Source organism: Chiloscyllium plagiosum, chromosome 10, assembly GCF_004010195.1.
Source record: "Chiloscyllium plagiosum isolate BGI_BamShark_2017 chromosome 10, ASM401019v2, whole genome shotgun sequence".
NCBI classification, from domain to species: domain Eukaryota; kingdom Metazoa; phylum Chordata; class Chondrichthyes; order Orectolobiformes; family Hemiscylliidae; genus Chiloscyllium; species Chiloscyllium plagiosum.
In genome coordinates, this window is record NC_057719.1 from 33,310,014 (window position 1) to 33,331,692 (window position 21,679).

General features: G+C 41.1%; 1 protein-coding gene across 9 annotated transcripts in view; it reads right to left on the bottom strand.

Annotated features, from left to right (window-relative positions):
• The window catches only part of mdga2a (MAM domain containing glycosylphosphatidylinositol anchor 2a), a 932,327-nt gene that overhangs the window by 583,677 nt on the left and 326,971 nt on the right, over positions 1–21,679 (bottom strand). For all 9 annotated transcript variants that reach the window (XM_043697342.1, XM_043697346.1, XM_043697340.1 and 6 more), the window contains exon 4: positions 5,341–5,537. In XM_043697342.1, coding sequence (XP_043553277.1) covers positions 5,341–5,537 — 197 coding nt within the window. The remainder of the gene's footprint in view (positions 1–5,340; positions 5,538–21,679) is intronic.

Consider the following 21,679-nt stretch of genomic DNA (forward strand, 5'->3'; position numbering starts at 1 on the left):
ACAGGCAGCCGCCCAAGGCTAGACCGAACCTGCATCCCTTGTGCTGTGAGGCCATTGTGCCAACCACAGAGCCACTGCACCACCCAAATCTGACACGGAATGCCTGATTTTCTGAGGAGTGACAATCTCACACAAGTTGCCATTTTGCCCCTATTTTTCTCCAGTGTAAAGAAGGAGCTTCACATTGCTGAGAGATTATTCTGACCAGGGCTTCTTCAAAATGCGGAACTGTACTTTTATTCTGACAATTCTTTTGTAGTACAGACTTCCAGGGGAATGGAAATCACAGGCCCTTTTCACAACAGTGAGCTGTCACACTCAGGGATGTGAATATCCAGAATCACAGACAGCCACATTGACAGCTGCTGTCAAAAGATAAGCACATATTAAAGTGTGAGGGTTATGGTGCTGAAAGGACAAGGGTGTAGGAGGTAAGCTGTCAGATGGAGAGGATGCCAAGTGCAAGCTCACAAGGGCAGCAGGAAGTGAGACAATCATGAGATTGGGTATTACTATAGAATCCATACAGTATTGAAACAGGCCATTTGCCCAACATGACCGTCCGAAGTGTATCACACCCAGACCCATTCCCCTACCCTACATTTCTCATGACTAATCCACCTAACCCATGCCTGAACACTGTGGGCAATTTAATATGGCTAATTTCCAAAAACTGCACATCTTTGGACTGTGGGAGGAAACCACAGCACCCAGACGAAACCCACACAGACATGGGAAGAATGTGCAAAGTCCACACAGTTGCCTGAGGCTGGAATTGGACCTGAGTCCCTGGCACTGTCAGGCAGCAGTGTTAACCACTGAGCCATCGTGCCATCCTTGTATTGATTTGGGGGAGGTTGCCGGGATCCAGCAGCAGGGGGAGGGGTCTGGGTACGGAATGGAGGGAGAGCTAGGCATATTAAACAGCAGGGGAAGTGGGGGGGAATAGAGCAGGTACAGAGTAAGGGAAGCAGTGGTCGGTGGAGGACAAAGGGGTCAGGTGAGGTGTGATACTGTCGAACTAGGATTGGTGTAGTATAAGTCTTCCAGGGGAGATGCAGCTGTGGGTGTGAGAGGTAAGTACGGGTTATTTGGACAGCTATCCAAAGGTTATACTGTGTGTTGAATGACCTTATTTTTTCCTAAGTATCTGTTTACTTAATTTTATCAGAACCATCTGAATCCATTGATTTAAATGGAGACCTTTGGAGGGTAACAGGTGCAAACGAATAACCCACTGGAATCTTCAAAATCTCAGGCAATTCCATAAGACATTGAAGCAGAAATAGGTCATTCAGCCCATCGAATCTCTACTATTCAATGAGATCATGGATAACCTGATAATTCTCAACTCCACTTTTCTGCCTTTACCCCATTACCTTTGATTCCTTAATTGTTAGAAATCTGACAGTTTCAGCCTTGAATATACCTAAAAAAACCAACACCAATAGACCTCTGCGGTAAAAAAAAGTCTTTAGATTCACAATCCTCAGGGAAGAAATTTCTCCACATCTATGTTTTAAATGTGTGACCCTTAATTCTGAAATTATGCCCTCTGGCCCTCGACTCTCCCACAAGGGGATACTTTTCACATCTGCCCTTGCCAGATCCTTTAAGAATAATGTATGTTTTAAGAAAGTCACCTCTCATTCTTGTACTAAAATAGGGATTCCACAGGGTACCCACATGTAACTCTCAACTCAACTGAAATAACAACTGTCCAACCATCCAGAAAATCTGGGCCAATGTAAAAATTGTAGAAGCAGATGAGGGAATATCTTTCTCTCAGATGTTCGAGTTGTTGAAACTCCCTTCTTCAGTGTGCAGTTGAGACAGAGCCCTTGAATTTTTTTTTAAGGCAGAGATAAATTCTTACTTAACAGGGGAGTTAAATGTTATTAGGGCTAAGTCAGAAGGTAGAGTTGCAGCCGAAGTCAGATCAGCTATAATCTTACTGAATGACCAAACAGGCTTGAGGAGTTGAATGAGTTTATAAATTTAAAAAAGTATAATTCTTCTGCAAATGTTGGCTCACAGCACCCCGTGTTTTAGCCTGCTATAAACTGATCCGAATCTAGGACAGCGAGGTCTGCAGATGCTGGAGATCAGAGTTGAGTGTGTATTGCTGGAAAAGCACAGCAGGTCAGTCAGCATCCGAGGAGCAGGAAAATCGACGTTTTGGGCCAAAGCCCTTCATCAGGAATCCTGAATCTATCCCATCCAAGTACTTCTGAATGTATGTCACTGTGCTGTCACATCTGGTCATTCAATGTGATCAATGGGTCAGGAGGTAACCAAGAAGAACATTGGTTGTAGAGAATGATTCTGTATGTGTGATTGCTCACTAACTAGTCAGTGACAGTTTTCCCAATTTTAGTCTAAATATATGGGTGATATTTGGGAGAACGTTGCAAGGTGGACTGGTTTTATGCAACAAAATTGGAAATTGCTGGAAAAACACAATAGGCAGCACCTAGTACTAGTTCTGAAGACAGGTTACTCGACCCAAAACATTACCTCTGCTTTCTCTCCACAGATGCTGCCAGACCTGCTGAGCTTTTCCAAGCAATTTCTGTTTTTCTTTCTGATTTCCAGCATCCACAGTTTTTTGGTTTTCTGTGTACGTTGGTCATATCACATTTTATATCTAAGTCAATGGTGACATTTGTCCTATCTTATTCTCATTTGATACACCAGGAGGACTTGACAATTTTAGAGGGTAGTTAAGAGTCAACTACAATGCCGTGCATCTCAGATTACATACAGGGCAGACTATCTAAAGATTTTCTATACTTATTAATGACCCGACTGGCTTGTAATGGCACTTTCATCCTGAGACTAGCTTTCTATTCCAGATTTTTATTTTAATAAATTGCATTTAAATTTCCCTAGCTGCTGTGGCAAGATTTGAAATCATGTTTCTGAAACATTCATTCAGGCCTCTGCATTAATAGTCAATTTACATTATCACTTTGTTACCCTTCTCATTTCTGATTTTAAAGGAGTAATGTAAGAAATACATTAATAAAGCTCTTTTCATAATTTCAGGTCATCACAAAACAATTGATAGACAGGAAAGCATTTTTGCAAGTGTGGTCACTGTTGTAATATAGGAAGTGAGGAAGCCAATTTCCACATAGCACACTCCTACAAACAGCAATATGATGATAGCAAGATAATCTGCTCGTGTGATGTTGATTGAACAGGCTGCAGGGAAATCTTCCTTGGCTGTTTGATATAATGCCTCAGAACCTTTTCTTTCAACTGAGAGAGCAAATGGGTCATTGGTTTCATATCACATCTGAAAAAATGTACTTCTGGCTATGCAAAATTCCCTCTATAGTGCACTGGAGTGTCAAACTAGATTTCCTTGCTCCAGTCATCAATTCACATTCTTGTGCCTCAGACGTGGGAGTACGACCCATTGAACTATAGCTAACACAATTTGCAAACTTTCTTAATTCCAAACTGCTGGTAATTCAAGGACATGTTAGGACTAACATCCTAGTTTCAGGAGCGTCTTTTAAAAATTGCTCCAAAGTTAGTATGATTGTTGATATCAATTTAATTCTCAGTGTCATCCACTAAGAAATTAATTTTTAGAATGAATATTGAAGCAGATAATGAAACCTGCAAGGGTTTGTATTCTCAAATTTAATTAAATCGTCAAGTGAACAGGAGGAATTTTCTCTCCACTTTGGCGAAGGTGGCTCCAGGTAATTCTTCAGCTCAAAACATTGACTTTTTAAAATTATCAACAATTTTGCATCTTTTTAAATGTTAATTCAACTCTCAAAACAACAAAAGGAATTGTAAATACACATTAATCCAATTTACCATATCACTTCATCTGTGTTAAATATAATTGTAGAGTCTGAACTGTAAAATAGATTTAGTAGACAGTGACTTCTGGATGCAGATGCTTATTTTAATTAGGAATAGTAGTAAAAGGCAGACAGCTGGAGCATGCTTGAGGAAGTTCGCTGATGTTGTGATTCTGGTTGAACCAAAACCCTGCAGCTTCTACAAAATTAGAACGGTGGGATTTTCTTTTTGAGTTAATATTATCTAAAATTCAGACGGGCAACCTGCATTGAGAATGCTAGAAGGTTTATAGTACTTCCTTTTACTAATTATCTCCTAACATTAATAGCAAATTTCGACACATTTGTTGCACAACAATAAGGCACACTATAGTCCTATCCTTTCAAATGGAAAAAATTGGTATAACCAAGTGTCCAACTGTTCTATACTTCATAAAGTAAATTCAATAGCTAGTGCCTAATGTTTAGAAAATCCTATAGCTATAGCTGTACAGATGCTGAAGAGAACTGCTCCATCTGTCTATGTCCATCTGCTCCAGGCCATTACCACAATCTGAGGCATTTATCATTACACAATTAAGTGGACAGACCATGGGTCAAAGAGGATGTGTTAATCTTGGATTACTTGAGCATACTGTTGTTAGAAAACATATCTCTCTTATTAGTGAAACAGCTTGATCTTGTCACAAATTTGGTGCCAAGGATAAAAAATGGGGTGGAGTGTGTGAAATCTGCAATTGAATGAAATGCTTCAATCAGCAAAATGTACCACTAATCAGCATGCTGTAATTAGACCAATTTGAACAGTACATCAGTATAAATAAAAATGCAAATACGAAAGTTCTTGCATTTTACTTTAAAAATGGACATTTAAAATATATTTAAAAATAAATATTTGAAATTTTACCTGTGATGCCAGAAGACTTCCGCATTGCACTATTTCACCTGAAATATCAGCTTTATTCACTAAATTTGTTATATCTTAATTCATTTTATTATGTTTTAATTTGCATCAAAAGCTTTGTTGTATGGCAGATTGCCCATTTGCAAAATATACCATATGCAGCCAGTCTGGAGACTGGTTGAAGTATTAAAAAGTGATCGTGGAGGAAGAGTGCGGTTAGATTATCCTCCCGAGCCACTCCTGCAAATTTCCAGCCAATTTAGAACACAGCTTAATGGAAGGCATTTTCAGCCTAGCCATCAACAAGGAAGTCATGTCTGCTATGCAGGTTACTTTGCTATTACACTCGTTTTGTTAACACAAATTGGCTATAACGCAATTAACAAATTATGGATGATGTTTGGATTATGCAAACTTTCCAGTGAATGGGTATAGCAATTTCCGATAGCAATCTTCTACAGTGCGATTTTCAATAGCGGTTTTCCATTGCGTGATTTTCTATAGCATGAGGTTGCTGAGAGACATGATTGTCGCATTACAACAAAATGACAAACAAGTCAAATGGGATTCAGTTACTTTGTTCAGACATTGACAATAAGGTCAATAATGTACCTGAGTAAAAAAGGGTTCATAGATCTCAATCCCCTTGTCTGATCCCTGTGATAGAATTTCTCTTCCTCGACGCCAACTGTATCGGACAGGGGGATTTGAATTGACTGAACACCTAAGGAATACAGTTCTTTCAAAGTAAAACAATTCCTTTGCTTCACCTATACTATGATGTATCGTCAGTACAGGGTCATCCAAATCTGCAAAACACAAAAAGAAAAATCTTCAGTTGAGTTGAATAACCTTGAATATCAATCATTTTAATACTGTTTGTGGAATTTGTATCATAAATCTTAGGTGAAATGCCAGCTGCAGTTTCAGGAGTGAAATACTCTTCCTTCTCCATGTACCTTTCTGCTGGCATAAACTGATGGAAGAGATATAATTATATTTTTCTGCTACTCAGCTTTATGAAATTTGTGTTCAAGGTGAATAATGTCAATGGCAAGAAAGAAAATATTTTCTATTTATTTCAAATCCTGTCAACAGCAAACATTCTCAGGGCATGACTAACTTTCCCTCAACCCTATCAAAGAGTCTCTGTCTGAACTCCTGAGAAGTGCTCACACCTGCATTAACTGAGATTAAGTACTCTGTGGACTTTCTGCACGTTTTTCAATTTAGTTTTGATCAACATCCAAGTAAAGGTAGATTTTGTTGTAAGGTGTAGTCGTTTGGTTTAGGCAGTTTAAACTGGGACCCTGACAGGCTGTAAATAAAAGACAGATTGAAATCAGTGAGAATGGCTGCACAAATAACACAAACTGTCGTCATGAGCAACCTGGACTGAATAGGCCCAATTTTAACCCTGTGCGGGTTCTGCATAAGTTAACATTTCACCAAACGAAGAAGGGTTTTAACCCAGCTTACCCCCATCAAGTGTCAAAGCATGAATAGAAAATATCTCAAATATGAATATAACATGTCCCAAAGCTGCCAATTTCCAACTTTAAAAGAAGGTGACTGACCAACTTATTGCTGGAAAGTGGGTTGGTCATGGAGCTTCTTTTTCTTGTTCCAACTTTAAGTGGTGCCTACTTGTGTTTCCCAGATCTCAGAAAATTTCAGAACTAAAGGGAGGCACAAAATGATGCAAAGAATAAGAAAGTACTTTGTCAATGCTGCTTATCGTCAAGGAGAAGAATTCATTTCCATTGCCTCATCACGGACATCCTTCTACGTTCACAGCAATCAAATCACTGTTCATGAACCAATATTCTCCTGATGTCTACTTTGACCTGAGATCCTCTCCTGCAGTTCCCCTGTCATTCACAGAAATATAACAACAACTCCTCCTTTTCTTCCAGGCCGTGTTGGAATCTTCTCTCCTCTTCCTTTGATTTCCCACAATCCTTCTGTTGATGCACCTTGATATCCAGTCGCTCCTAGCCTCTGTCTGTTATGGCCAGATGCTGATGGCCAACCTGCTCCACAGCAAATCAACCAGGCTGACTAAATTAAATAGGAGAAAGTGATGAAGGGCTTATGCCCAAAATGTCCATTCTCCGGCTCCTCAGATGCTGCCTGACCTGCTGTGCTTTTCAGCACTACACTCTTCCCCCTGACTATATTGAATCAGAGAGAAATAGAATGGTACAGCACACAAACAGACCCTTTGGACCAACCCATCCATGTCAAACAGATATTGTAAATTAACATGGTCCTATTTGCCAGCATTTGTCCCATATCCCTCCAAACCCTTCCTACTTATATATCTCCAGATGCCTTTTAAATGTTGTAATTATACCAACCTCCACCACTTCCTTTGGCAGCTCATTCCACACACACACCTCCGTGTGTGTGAAAAAATTGCCCCTGAGGTCCCTTTTAAATCTTTATCTTGTTACCTTAAACCTCTGGTTTTGGACTCCCTACCTTCGGAAGAAGACCATGACTATTCAGCCTAACTAAGCTCCTCATGATTTTATAAACCTCTGTAAGGTCCCTGGGAAATAGATTCTAAAAATACTAATCATGACCTGCTGTTAAATTTATCATTACCTCAGGGAATGCCGTCCTTCCTGCCCAACACCTAAACTTTGTACCAGCTGCCACTCACCACAGCTCTAGATTAATATTAGGACAAATAAACATTTGTGGACAGTGATCATGTGTAACATTAAATTTTAAAGTGTTCATGAATATAGTGGATCTCGATTACAAAATGACAGAAAAAGATTTTTTTCCCCAATTTTGTTCACACCATGTAAATTGAAGGAAGGAGTGTGAGATCCAAATTTCTCAGATTGAAATAGGTTTAAAACAAATCACTACAAAAGTTAACAATCTTAGTTGAATGTTAAGTGTTTGAAATAGAGTTAAAAGGGACAGAATAATTATTAAAGTACAAGCTTATTGAGAATGAAATTATAACGCATGTAATCTTCTAATTCAAAGCATCACTGAAGAACAACATAGCCATTGAGACTTAAATAATTAACAACCACCAGCGTCGCCTGTATAGCTTTCTCTGAAATCAACATATTTCAATGTAATTAAAATGTATAGCTGGTCAATGGCTGCTAAAAGTTACACAAGGTCTCTTTAGTAGCCTCTAATTATTCAATGGTAGACACAAATTGTAATTAAAGAGACCTGGGAACAAACAACTTGCAACTGAAGCACTTAGTTACAGTCAATACCTGTATATCAAAGTCACTGCAAGACATTGCAGACTGATAGTTAGTGTACAAGCAGTACTATGCATTAGATTCAGAATACTGCACACTTGCAATAATCTAGTGATGTACTCATTAATGAGTTTCCACTTCATTATACAAAAAAAATCACAGACTTGGTGCCAAACAGTTGTCTTCCCTTTGATCTAAAAGCTCATTGTGAGAGGTAATGTCATGAATTCACAGTCATGTTTGTAAGCTCTGCTACACCTTATGAAATAACTCCATAGAGGCTGGTATCCCATCACCAAGTCACCCTTTATTCTCATGTGTTTTGTACTTAACACTGGTCTGGTTTCCTCAAAGCTAGCTGTCAGAGTGAACAGAAACACTGACAGTCCTGTTTACATCTGTCAGGAACAGGTTAACAGCCCCAGTCAGGGAACTCATATTCTACGAGGTGCACATGGTTGACCTCATTGTAAACATTACATCGTACTTTAGAACAAGACTTCAACCCATGAAAAGATGCAGCTCCTGTTGTGCTTTACACAGGGAAGGAGTATCACTTGCTCATCTATATGCAGGATTAATAAACCAGCTTTATTTATGGCTCCCCAATAGAGAGAGCAACAGAGAGGGCAATAGAACAAAATGCGCAGAATGCACAATATAGCACAAACCCGCCTGCTTTAAAAAGAATTGTACATTTAAAAAAAGATGGCACGTGCACAGAATTTCCCAGAATACAATATGACCATACCAACAATTGCATATTTGTTTTTACTGTAATTACAAACAGACGTGTCACTATGTCTAGGGGTGCGCAGGATGGTGAATTGGTCATGGGAAATACAGGGTTACACGGATAATGTAGGGGGTAGGTCTGGTTGGGAAGCTACTCAGAGGTTAGGATGGACTCAATGGGCCAAATATCCTTTGTCCATACTGTAGGGATTTTATTTGACTTGATTTATTATTTTGAACATGTGGGCGAAGTAGGGCGTAGAACTGTAATTCTCTGAGGTCCTGATGGATGGGGTGGTGTAGAGGACGGGCATACACTTCCCAGAGCACTGCTGGAGAAGGCCATGCCACCAGACCCTGGCAACTTGGCTGGAGGTTGTCATCTTAGTCACTGCCATCTCAACCGTGTGCAAGAATGACAAGAGATGCCGTAAGAAGTTCAATGCCGTTCTCCACTCTGCCAAGGTAAGTGCCACATTCATCTCTGCAGCTCACATGCACCTTTGCCCTGCTACTACGAGATAGTGAGGGCTGCAGATGCTGGAGAAGTCAGAGTTGGTAAAATTCCTGAAGAAGGGCCTGTGCCCGAAACGTCGAATCTCCTGTTCCCTGGATGCTGCCTGACCTGCTGTGCTGTTCCAGCAATAAAGTTTCAACTTTGATCTCCAGCATCTGCAGACCTCACTTTCTCCTCCTTGGTAAAGTGTGGCATTGGAAAAAGCACAGCAGGTCAGACAACATCTGAAGAGCAAGAGAGTCAATGTTTCAGTCATAGCCATGCAGTCCTGATGAAGAGTTATGCCTGGAATATTGATTCACTTGCTCCCTAGATGCTGCCTGGCCTGCTGCACTTTTTCCAGCACTACGCTACTATACCCACCTCCTACCAAGGCTCATATTCTATCACTCTTACTATCGCCTGCAACAACTTTTCTCACTTGCTTTGATCACCATTAATCTGTGCATCCCTTCCCCTGTACAGACCTCCACATATAGCCCCTCCTCCTTCCCTGGCCCATACTAATCTCACATTCTGTGTACCCATCATAGCCTCCGCTACTCACTTATTCTGAATACCTTACCATTCCACTCGCAACAGCAGGAAAAACTCTGCTACTTACTTTCAGTTCAGTCAGTCCCTCCTTTTCAGTACAGGTGGATGCAACCCACAATAAATCAGGAAAGGTCCAGACAGAAAGAGGCGAACCAGACATTCAACTCCTCAGTCCTGGTGTGGAGAGATTCTAGGCCCTCTCAGGATAGAATTGGGAAAACTTCCACAGGGATGTCAATATACCCATGTCAAACCATCTGAGTAATCACATTCTTCATTCTACAACTCTCACATTAACTTCATTGTCAATGTCAGTCACTGCATACTGCAACTAACCACATTCTCTTTTCTCTTGCAAGTAACGCCAACATCTCCACCAGTTCCATGGTAAAATAGCCTGCTCTCCCAGACACCAACTACTCAAGCCCCGGGGAGCACCCAGCACACCCAGAAGTGCACACTCTGATGCGTCACTCGGAAGATTAGCTTTCGAATGGTAGGGAGCATAAACTCATGAATTTGTCAGCTCCACTGCTGGTCCAGGAGGAGATACCTCAGGCTGGTCAGAACACAGAGGGCTGCTGGAGTGCAGGCACTGTTCAGTGCCACGCAAAAGAGGATCCTGTGGTGTCAGTCATCAGGGACTTTGTCCAAATGCACAGAAAAGCAGACATATATGTGGGACACTAAGGCCCTCACTGTCCAGAAGCTGCAGCAGTACAGAATGATGTGGCCATCTCTCTGCCTCTATGGCCAGATTGGTGTCTGCCATGGAGAGCTAGGCCCAGATTCCTCAGGGGCTGCTGGAGAGGGGCGACAACTACAACTCATCGCCCACTCCCAGCCCATTGGTCCTCAGGACTGAAGTTATGGCAAACAGGGGCATGGGGAACCTGGTGTGCACTCCAGTTGTCCTTTCCTCGCTCAGGACAGGTCAGGAAAATCCACTGGTGGTCAGGCCTTTCAGCTCCATGCTGCCTGCCACCCTCCAACTCTTGGGGTTGAAGCCAAGGCGGGTTAACTTGCCTCTGGCTCGCAGCCCTTCAGTATGTCTTGAAAGATTCCACACCATCTGCCCTGCTTGCCTGACCAAACCTTCTTGGTAACCAGGCTCCACTGTAGAGCAGGCTCCCTCTCCCCCAGCTAAGGAACCAGGGCTGACACTAAGATACAATGGGAGTGAAAGGAAAAGGAAAACATACTGAGGGCTCATTAGTGGCACACATTACATTGAACTTCACAATGAAGTTCATTTGTATAAGGTCCATTGTCTTGCCAGTACATTTGTTTCCTTGAGTCTCCGTATAGCCAAGAATATATCAGTGCTAGCATTATACCTCATGTCATGTCCATACAGGATATCAATGGGTCAATGTCTGTGTTGAGAGTCTGCTGAGCATCTGGAAGCAAGAGGAACAAGTCTTTCTGACACCATTTCCCTTTATCCTATGACATCTCTATTCTTGCCCTGGCTTCTGAATTCAAAAGAGTTTGTTTGAATGCGGTGGTCAGAGATATCTGGGGCAGAGAGGTGTGCAGCACACAGGGAACATTAATATCCTCAGGCACTGGGGACTCTTCTGATGAATCAAATGAATTGTGGAAGATAATTCTCACCCAACATTGGAGTTACCTTTGTTTTGTTTAGTGTACTAGACAAGACTAACACAGACTCAATGGTAGGCAACCATGATTATAAAGTTATTCATACCTCCCTAAAAGGGAAGGATGCAGAAAGGACAATATAACAAGATGATCAGATGGTACATTATACTGCAGTTTCAACATTTTACTTGCTTGAAAGTAACAATTTGTGAAACTTTATTATTGCACAATAATGTGAATTGAAGTAGAATGGGAAAGCATGGTGCAATGTAGAGCAGTCCAAAGATGTGCAGGTCAGGTGAATTGGCCACGCTAAATTGCCCATAGTGTTGGGTGCATTAGTCAGCGGGAAATGAGTCTGGGTGTGTTACTCTTCGGAGGGTCGGTGTGGACTCATTGGGCCAAAGAGCCTGTTTCCACACTGTAGGGAATCTAATCTAATCTAATCTAATCTAATCTTGAAAGATAACTCCTGCATTTGCAGCAATCAAACAGCAGTCAGGCTGTAGCATGCGTTTCAATTCAAACTAATCACGATATTGGTCCTTTGAAAGACAATGAATATTTTGTACATTAACCCCAACTTCAAGTGCTGATTTTTTAAAAATTATCGTTGGTAATTTTTTTAATTGATCAGAGCTGGCATTGAAAAGTTAAATAAGGTAAACCTTTAGATTTGTTTTTTTTTGTTTTGAGATTAGTAAAAATTAGCAAATGATATTAGACATTGTTCTGTAAATAGGGCATAAAAGTAGTTTTCAAAATTGTGAAACATTCATGGTGGTTAACCATATGTGAAGAAAGTAAATGATATGTGGAAGCCAAAAAGTGACAATTGACTCAAGATCAAATCTCAACAAACATATCAGCATTTGCATTAATCGTTCACAGGAGTAGATCTATTCTTCGAATATAGATTGTTTTTGCCCACACTTCAGTGATAAAACTGTCATTAAAACAATCAAATTAAAGCCATTAAAAGTTCAATAAATGTAATCCAAGTCCCATTCAAGCTCTCGTTACAAGATTGAAGATTATTTATTCTATTGAAGAGCTCCAAAAAAAAGTACACAGGGGAATATTCTGTACTTATTACATTTTTCAGAGGAAGTCCATCAATGAACATATTTTATTTCTGATGTTTGTGGTTAGAATTAATGAAAATATAGCTTAGGAATAAAATGAATGGTTCACTTTCATTGTGGTTTCTTCAGAATAAAATTTTTCACGTACATGAAGCTCAACCACATTTTTGTTCTCAATGTGTGTATTTTCTTCATATGAAGCAGTTGTCTTCACTTGCTTCATTAGCCCTAAGGAATAGATTTGTTTTGTGCTCCTTGTACTTAAGCTTCACTTAGTTGAGAGAGGAAGATAGATGAACTGTTCATTGGCTGGTGCCAGAGCTCTTCTCTCATCATTCATTAGGATGGATGCAAGAACAAAGAGACAGTGATCTGTTTGCCATCTTTCTTGATTGCATTGGGGGGATTTATGTACACACTCAGAAGTGGAATGCCAAAATGCCCTTGACAATGTAATTTAAGAGGTTGCAGATTGTCCTTTCTGTTCATGAAAATTCCAAAAACTGATAACTCGTTATGCAAGGATGTTAGGACACAACTATTATGTTTTAATTGTAGTTTAATAATCTGAAACAGAGTTAATCTTTCTCATTCTATTGGAGAATGTGTTCTAACACTGGACATTCCAGTAAAAGTGATCATGCAGGTGCTGGAAATTTGAAATATAGAGAGAAAATTTCATAAATATATAACACAGTCAAAATTTGGAAAGAGAAACACAACACTTAATTTCACATCAAATTTCCATTACTCCTGGGAGATTGAAAAAAGGTTTCTGTCTTGCAGATACAATTCAACTTGCTGTATATTTTTAGCATCAGCTCCAGTGATGAATAGGAGGTCTTTACAATGAAATCTGAAAAAAGCTTCTCAATTGGAAATGCTAGAGGAAGTGTCATTACGCTACTGATGAAAGATTGGGAAAAATAAGATAATCAAAAGAGGAGGATATATCTACAACATATGTAACTCATACATTCCTATGGAGTTCCATCACCTTCCTTACTTCCATAAACTAATTTATCAATTTTTGAAAATGAATTAATAAAGTTACAATAGTTTTAGTAATGACATCCCATAAAGCTATCCAAAAGATTTTGTAAATCGAAAATTATTATTTTTTATTTCTTATTTTTTGGAACTTGACCCATTGGTTTTCTGGAATGAGACCACAATTGATTTCATTAATTTTTATGAACTTCCAGTCATAGAGTCACAGAGATGTACAGCATGGAAACAGACCCTTCGGTCCAACTCGTCCATGTCAACCAGATATCCCAACCCAATCTAGTCCCATTTGCCAGCCCTTGGCCCATATCCCTCTAAACACTTCATATTCATATAGCCATCCAAGTGCCTTTTAAATGCTGTAATTGTACCAGCCTGCACCACTTCCTCTGGCAGCTCATTCCATACACGTACCACCCTCTGCGTCCCTTTTATATCTTTCCCCTTTCACCCTAAACCTGTGCCCCCTAATTCTGGACTCCTCTACCCCAGGGAAAAGACCTTCTCTATTTAACCTATCCATGCCCCTCATGATTTTATAAACCTCTATAAAGTCACCCCTCAGCCTCCCACACTCCAGGGAGAACAGCCCCAGCCTATTCAGCCTATCCCTGTAGCTCAAATCCTCCAACCCTGGCAACATCTTGACACCAAGAACAGCTACGTAAGTATCCTACTCATTGACTACAGTTCAGTCTTCAACACTATTATCCCCTCGAGACTGATTACTAAACTTAGTGATCTCAGACTAAGCCCCATTATCTGCAACTGGGTCCATAGTTTCCTGACTCACAGGCCACAATCAGTGAAGATTGAGGACAATATTTCATCCTCACTAACACTCAACACTGGAGTCCCCAGGAGTGTGTACTCAGCCCTCTACTGTACTTATTATATGCCCATGACTGAGTCGCCAAATATCAGATTAATGCCATTTACAAGTTCGCTGATGACACCAACATAGTCAGTCAAATCTCAGATGGCAATGAAGCCGACTACAGAGAGGATGTGGAAGACCCGGGAAAATGGTGCAGTGAGAACAACCTCGCTCTCAATGCCAGCAAAACCGGGATGTTACTCATCCTACACATTAACAGCACAGAGGTGGAACAAGTGGAGAGTGTCACGCTCCTGGGAATGGTCATCCACAACAAGCTTTCTTGGACTCTTCACTGGTTACAAAGGCCCAATAACATCTCTTCTTCCTCAGGCAGCTGAGGAAATTTGGTATAACGGCAAATACCTTGCCAACCTTTATAGGTGCGCCATTGAGAGCATTCTGTCTGGATGTATCACTACCTGGTATGGCAACTGTACCATTCAAGATCGGAGATGGTTACAGAGAGTGGTGAACTCAGCCTGGACAATCACCAAGGCCAACCTCTCATCTATAGAATCCATCTGCCAGGTCCACTGTCAAATAAAGTCACCAGCATTCTCAAAGATCCATCTCACCCTGGCAATATTTTTCTACAAACCTCCACCATCGGGGAGAATATACAGAAGCCTGAACACATGCACCAGCCGGTTTCGCAACTGTTTCTACCCTACTGTTGTTGGAATACTGAAGGGGCTCACAAACTCTTAACATTCGCCAGTACTTGTATTTTTGTTTTTGCAGCTGTTTACCTATTATTTATTTTCTATGCTACTTAACTCTGTGATCTGTCTTGTATTGCTCACAAGTCAAAACTTTTCACTGTGCCTCAGTATACATGACAATAAATTTAATTCAATTCAATCCTTGCAAATCTTTTCTGAACCCTTTCAAGTTTCACACCATCCTTCTGATAGGAAGGAGACTAAGATTGCAAGATTCCAAAAGTAGCCTAACCAATGTCCCGTACCAGAACATGATCTTCCAACTCCTGTACTCAATGCTCTGATCAAAAAAGAAAAGCATACCAAACACCTTCTTCACTGTCCTCTATACCTGTAACTCCATTTTCAAGGAACTATGAATCTGCACTTCAAGGTCTTTTTGTTCAGCAACCCTCCCCAGGACCTTACCATTAAGAGTATAAGTTCTGCTCTGATTTGCTTTCCCAAAATGCAGCACCTCGCATTTATCTAAATTAAATTCCATCTGCCACTCCTCAGACCATTGGCCCATCTGATCAAGATCCTGTAGGACTCTGAGGTAATCTCCTTCGTTGTCCACTACACCTCCAATTTTGGTGTCATCTGCAAACTTACTGACTATATCTCTTATGATTACATTCAATTCATTTATATAAATGACGAAACATAGTTTTGATCCTTGTGACACTCCACTGGTCACAGGCCTCCAGTCTGAAAAGCAACCCTGCTCCACCACCCTCTGTCTTCTACCTTTGAGCCAGTTATGTACCTAAATGGCTACTTCTCCCTGTATTCCATGAAGTCTAACCTTGCTAACTATCTCATGAGGAACCTTGTCAAACGCCTTACTGAGTCCATATAGATCATGTCCACCTCTCTGCCCTCATCAATCCTCTTAGTTATTTCTGCAAAAATCTCAATCAAGTTCGTGAGACATGATTTCCCATGCACAAAGCCATGTTGACTATCCCTAATGAGTCCTTGCTTTTTCAAATACATGTAAATCCTATCCCTGAGAATTCCCTCCAATAACTTGTCCACCACCAATGTCAGGCTCACTGGTCTATAGTTCCTGGGCTTGTCCTTACCACCTTTCTTAAACAGTGGCACGACGTTAACCAACCTCCAGTCTTCTGGCCCCTCACCTGTGATTATTGATGATACAAATATCTCAGCAAGGGGCCCAGCAATCACTTCCCTAGCATCCCCCGAAGTTCTAGGGTACACCTGATCAGGTCCTGGGGATTTATCCACTATTATACTTTCAAGACATCCAGCATCCCCTCTTCTGTAATATGAACATATTTCAAGATGTCACCATCTATTTCTCCACATTCCAAATGTTCCATGTCCTTCTCCGCAGTAACCATTGATCTACTGTGGCTCCACACATAGGGTGCCTTGCTGATCCTTGAGGGGCCAAAGAGTGTGGTGCTGGAAAAGCACAGCTAGGCAGGCAGTATCCGAGGAGCAGCAGAGTCGATATTTTGAGCAGAAGGAATTTTGATGTCCAGCATCTGCAGTCCTCACTTTACCCTACCTGATCTTTGAGGGGCCCTATTCTCTCCTTCGTTGCCCTTTTGTCCTTAATATATTTTTAAAAATCCTTTGGATTCTCCTTAACCCTATTTGCCAAAGCTATCGCATGTCCCCTTTTTGGCCTCCTGATTTCCCTCAAGTATACTCCTACTGTCTTTATACTCTTCTAATCATTCACTAGATCTCTCCTGTCTATACCTGACATATGCTTCCTTCTTTTTCTTAACCAAAACCTCAATTTCTCTGGTCACCCGACATTCTCTACACCTACCAGCCTTTCCTTTCACTCAAATAGGAATATACTGTCCCTAGACTCTCATTATCTCATTTTTGGAGGCTTCTTATTTTCCAGCCGTCTCTTCATCATTAAGTGCTTTGAGAGACTCATGTTGAGGCATATTTAGACCTTGCCAACCCCCTTACTGGACATCCTGCAGTTTGCATGTCATCCAAATCGCTCAACAGGTGATGCCATTTCCACCACCCTCCATCTGGCCCTCATCCATCTGGAGAAGGACACCTACATCAGACTACTGTGCATCAACTTCAGTTCTGCATTTAACACTATCATTCTTCAGCACCTGAGTGGAAAGCTGAGTCTGCTGGGCTTGAATGACCTCCCTTTGTAACTGGATCCTAGATTTCCTGACTGGGATACCTAAGTCAGCCCGAATTGGAAACAGCATCTCCAACACCATCACACTGAGCACAGGGGCTTCCCAGGGCTGTGTGTTCAGTACACTGCTGTTCACCCTGCTGACACACAACTGTGTAGTGATGCACAGGTCCAATCATATCATCACATTCGCTGATGATACAACTGTCGTGGGTCTCATCAGCACGAGCGACGTGTCAGCATACAAAGAGGAGGTGCAGCAGCTAACAGACTGGTGCAAAGCCAACAACCTTTCTCTGAACATGGACAAAATGAAAGAGATGGTTGTTGCCTTCAGGAAGGCACAGAGCGACCACTCTCCATAGAGATCGTGAAGAGCACCAAATTTCTTGGCCTACACCTGGCGGAGAATCTCACCTGACCTCTCAGCACCAGATCCATAGCCAAGAAAGTCAAGCAGTGTCTCTACTTTCTGTGTAGGCTGAGGAAAGCCCACCTCCCAACCTTCATCATCACCACGTTCTACAGAGGGTACATTGAGAATATCCTGAGCTGCTGCATCACTGCCTCGATCGGGAATTGCACTGTCTCGGATTGTAAGACCCTACAACGGATAGTGAGGACAGCTGAGAGGATCATCGGGGTCTCTCTTCCCTCCATTACAGACATTTAGTCCACATCCAAAAGGATAAGAGCATTGTGGAAGTCCCTCACTCAAACTCCTATCCTTCCTGCCATCTGGCAGAAGATACCGGAGCTTTCGGTCTCTCATGGCCAGACTGTGCAACAATTTCTTCCCGTAAGCCATCAGGCTCCTTTCCACTGTATGATCAGACTCTTTCCCATCTGAAATACTTTGCACAACTTTGAATTGCTGCTAGAAAGATGTGTATTATTTATCATTCTTCTGTTACACTGTAACTTGTGTATTTTGCACTATTTGTGCACTTTATACCATGTAAGATTGTGTAGTTTATGCTGTCCATGTAGCACCCTCGGTACTGGAGGAATGCTATCTTGTTTTTACTGTTATATATGGTAGAAATGACAAATAAAAGCTACTCTACTCTACCTGCAAACATTTGCCTCCAATCAGCTTTTGAAAGTTCTTGCCGAATACCATCAATATTAGCCTTCTTCCAATTTAGAACTTCAACTTTTAGATCTGGTCTATCCTTTTCCATCACTATTTTAAAACTAATGGCTGGCCCCAGAGTGCTCCCCCACTGACACCTCAGTCACCTGCCCTGCCTTATTTTCCAAGAGTCGGTCAAGTTTTGCACCTTCTCCAGTGGGTACACCCATATCCTGAATCAGAAAATATTCTTGTACACACTTGATAAATTCCTCTCCATCTGAACCTTTAACACTATGGCAGTACCAGTCTCTGTTTGGCAAGTTAAAATCCCCGACCATATCCATCCTATTATTCTTACAGTTAACTGAAATCACTTTAGAAATTTGCTTCACAATTTCCCGCTGACTATTAGGGGGTCTATAATAGGATCCCAATAAGGTGATGATTACTTTCTTATTTCTCAGTTCTACCCAAATATCCCGGAATATCCTCCATAAGTACAGCAGTAATAATATCCCTTATCAAACGTGCCACTCCCTCTCCTCTCTTGCTCCCCTTTCTATCCTGCCTACAGCATTTGTGTCCTGAAACATTAAGTTGCCAACAAATTCTGCCTTAGCAGGTTGTTTTTTCTTATCATTACTGAAATTACCTTGTTTTAGCTTCTGCTTTTTTTTTGTCAGAAGTCACACAACACCAGGTTATAGTTCGATGGGTTTACTTTTAATCAAAACTTTTGGAGCACAGCTCCTTCATCAGGTGAAGTGAAGGGAAGCACACAGGCACAGAATTTATATGCAGAGAGATAATGGCAAGGTAATTCCAGGTAATTCAGTGTCGGAAGATAAACATAAATGGTGTGAGCGAAGTGTCGACGGGCTGAATAACAAGTCCTTGCAGGTAATCAAAAGAGTCAAACGGTATGAGTAAAGTGTCAACGGCTGAATAGAAAGTGAAGGGATGACCAATTAATATTTCCAAAAGTGTCAAAAAAGGATAGTGCTGGAGACAAACCAAATGACTGGAGTAACATGATCAGTGTAAGAGTCACTTGACAAGGGTCTAATCGAAGTAACAAGTAATCCAAAAAACTGTACAAACTAATTTAGGTAGATGATAACAACTTACCAAGGTGATGGTATCAAAACTTAACAGTAAGGAAGATTGTACAAACACAGAACAGAATGATGGGGTTACATGTAGCACGACATAAACCCAAGATCATGGTTGAGGCCATTTTCATGGGTACCAAACTTGGTTATCAGTTTATGCTTGGCGATTCTGCATTGTTGTGTATCTTGAAGGCCACCTTGGAGGATGCTTACCTGAAGATTGGAGGCTGAATGCTCTTGACCACTGAAGTGTTCACTGACTGGGATGGAACACTCCTGCCCGGCGATTGTTGCAGTGTTCACTGTTGTTGTTAGTGTCTGCATGGTCTTGCTGATCTCCCAGGCCTCGGGGCCTCCTTTCCTACAGAATATAAGATAGGCAACAGTGGCCAAGTCATATGAGTATCTGCCATGTACTTGGTGGGTAGTGTTCCCAAGTGACATGATAGTATCCATGCCGATGATCTAGCATGTCTTGCAGAGGTTGCAGTGGCAGGGATGTGTGATGTTGTGGTCACTGTTCTCCTGAAGGCTGGATAGTTTGCTGCAAACCATGGTCTGTTTGATGTGAGGCAGCTGTTTGAAGGAGAGAAAACTCAGTCACATTAGGGAGATTTAAACAATCCTTGGATAAGCACATTGATGATGATGGGATAATGTTGGGGGGGAGCTTTGATTAGTTCACAGGTCAGCGCAACATTGAGGGCCGAAGGGCCTGTTTTGCACTGTATTGTTCTATGTTCTATGTTCTAAGTGGAACTGTAGGGATGGCTTTGGTGAGATGTACGTTGTCATCGATGACATGTTGAAGGCTGTAAAGAACATAACATAGTTTCTCTGCTCCAGGGAAATACTGAACAACAAAGGGTTCCCCATTGGTCAGGAACCGTGTCTGTCATCAGAGGAGAGTGTTGCTGTTTTTTGTTGTGGTATGTCAGAACTGGTGATCGATGAGGTGAGCATCATATCCTGTTCTTCTGAGGCCATCTTTCAGCATCTGTATGCGTCTGCTGCATTCCTCCTCATCTGAGTAGATCCTGCTATGACACCATCACCTTGAAAAATTGTTATTATCTCGCTACCTCAATTAGTTTGTATAATTTTGGATTACTTGTTACTTCAGTTGGACCCTTGTCATGTGACTCTTATACCTATCATTTTATTCCAGTCATTTGGTTTTTCTATAGCGTCATCTTATTTTTGATTTTTTTTGTAAATATTAATCAGTCATCCTTTCATTTCCTATTCAGCTGTTAACACTTGGCTCACACTGTGTGACCCTTTTGATTACCTGCAAGGACTTGTTATTCAGCCCGTTGACACTTTGCTCACACCATTTATGTTTATCTTCTGACACTCTGAATTACCTGGAATTACCTTGCCATTATCTCTCTGCATATAAATTCTGTGCCTGTGTGCTTCCTTCCACTTCACCCAATGAAGGAACTACACTCCAAAAGCTTGTGATTTCAAATAAACCTGTTGGACTACAACGTGTGACTTCTGACTTTGTCCACCCCAGTCCAATAGCACCATCTGCACATTTTTGTTGATATCTCCTGTCACCATACTAAGCTATTCAGTGTTTCTATTCACCTTGTGTTTTATTCATATTTGTGCCTGTTCTTTCCTCAGATTTCTTTGTGATCTGCCTGAATGACCCATCCTGAAAACACAACTATAAGGACCTAAGAAATAGGTCACTTGCATGACAGCAGTCAACATGGACTCCTCAAATAACCTTCCTTTCCTGTTTCATGGCTGCCTGATAATCTGGCTGAAATTTGAAACTTGTCAGATTGGGACCTGAGACATCAGCCATGTCTCACTAAACTAGTAATTCACAGAAGAATTCAGTGCATCAGATTCATCTCAAACCAAAAATGGTTCTCAACTTTAAAAGCTACTGGTAATTCTCTCAATATTAAAAATAAATTATCTTGATACAGTTTGACAATGGTCATTTCAACACATGGGATATCAGCCATCCTAACCTTTCTGAATTCATTCTTGAATTGTGAGCTCCCAAAATGCCATTAGGCAGGGAATTTCAGGATTTTGATCTAATGACACTGAAGGTACAGTCAAGTATCTAAGGATGGCTAGTGACTTGGAAAGGAATTGCGAGAGGCTGGAGTTCACATGCATCGCTAAGCTTGTATTTCTGGATGGTGGAACTCATGGGTTTGGGATGTGCTGGCTGTAGTTAGAATACAGTGGAGAATACAAAAGGTTGAGGACTTGGATGCTTAAGTCAGTCAATGAGGTACCAATTAAATTTATTGTGTTACTTTCAATA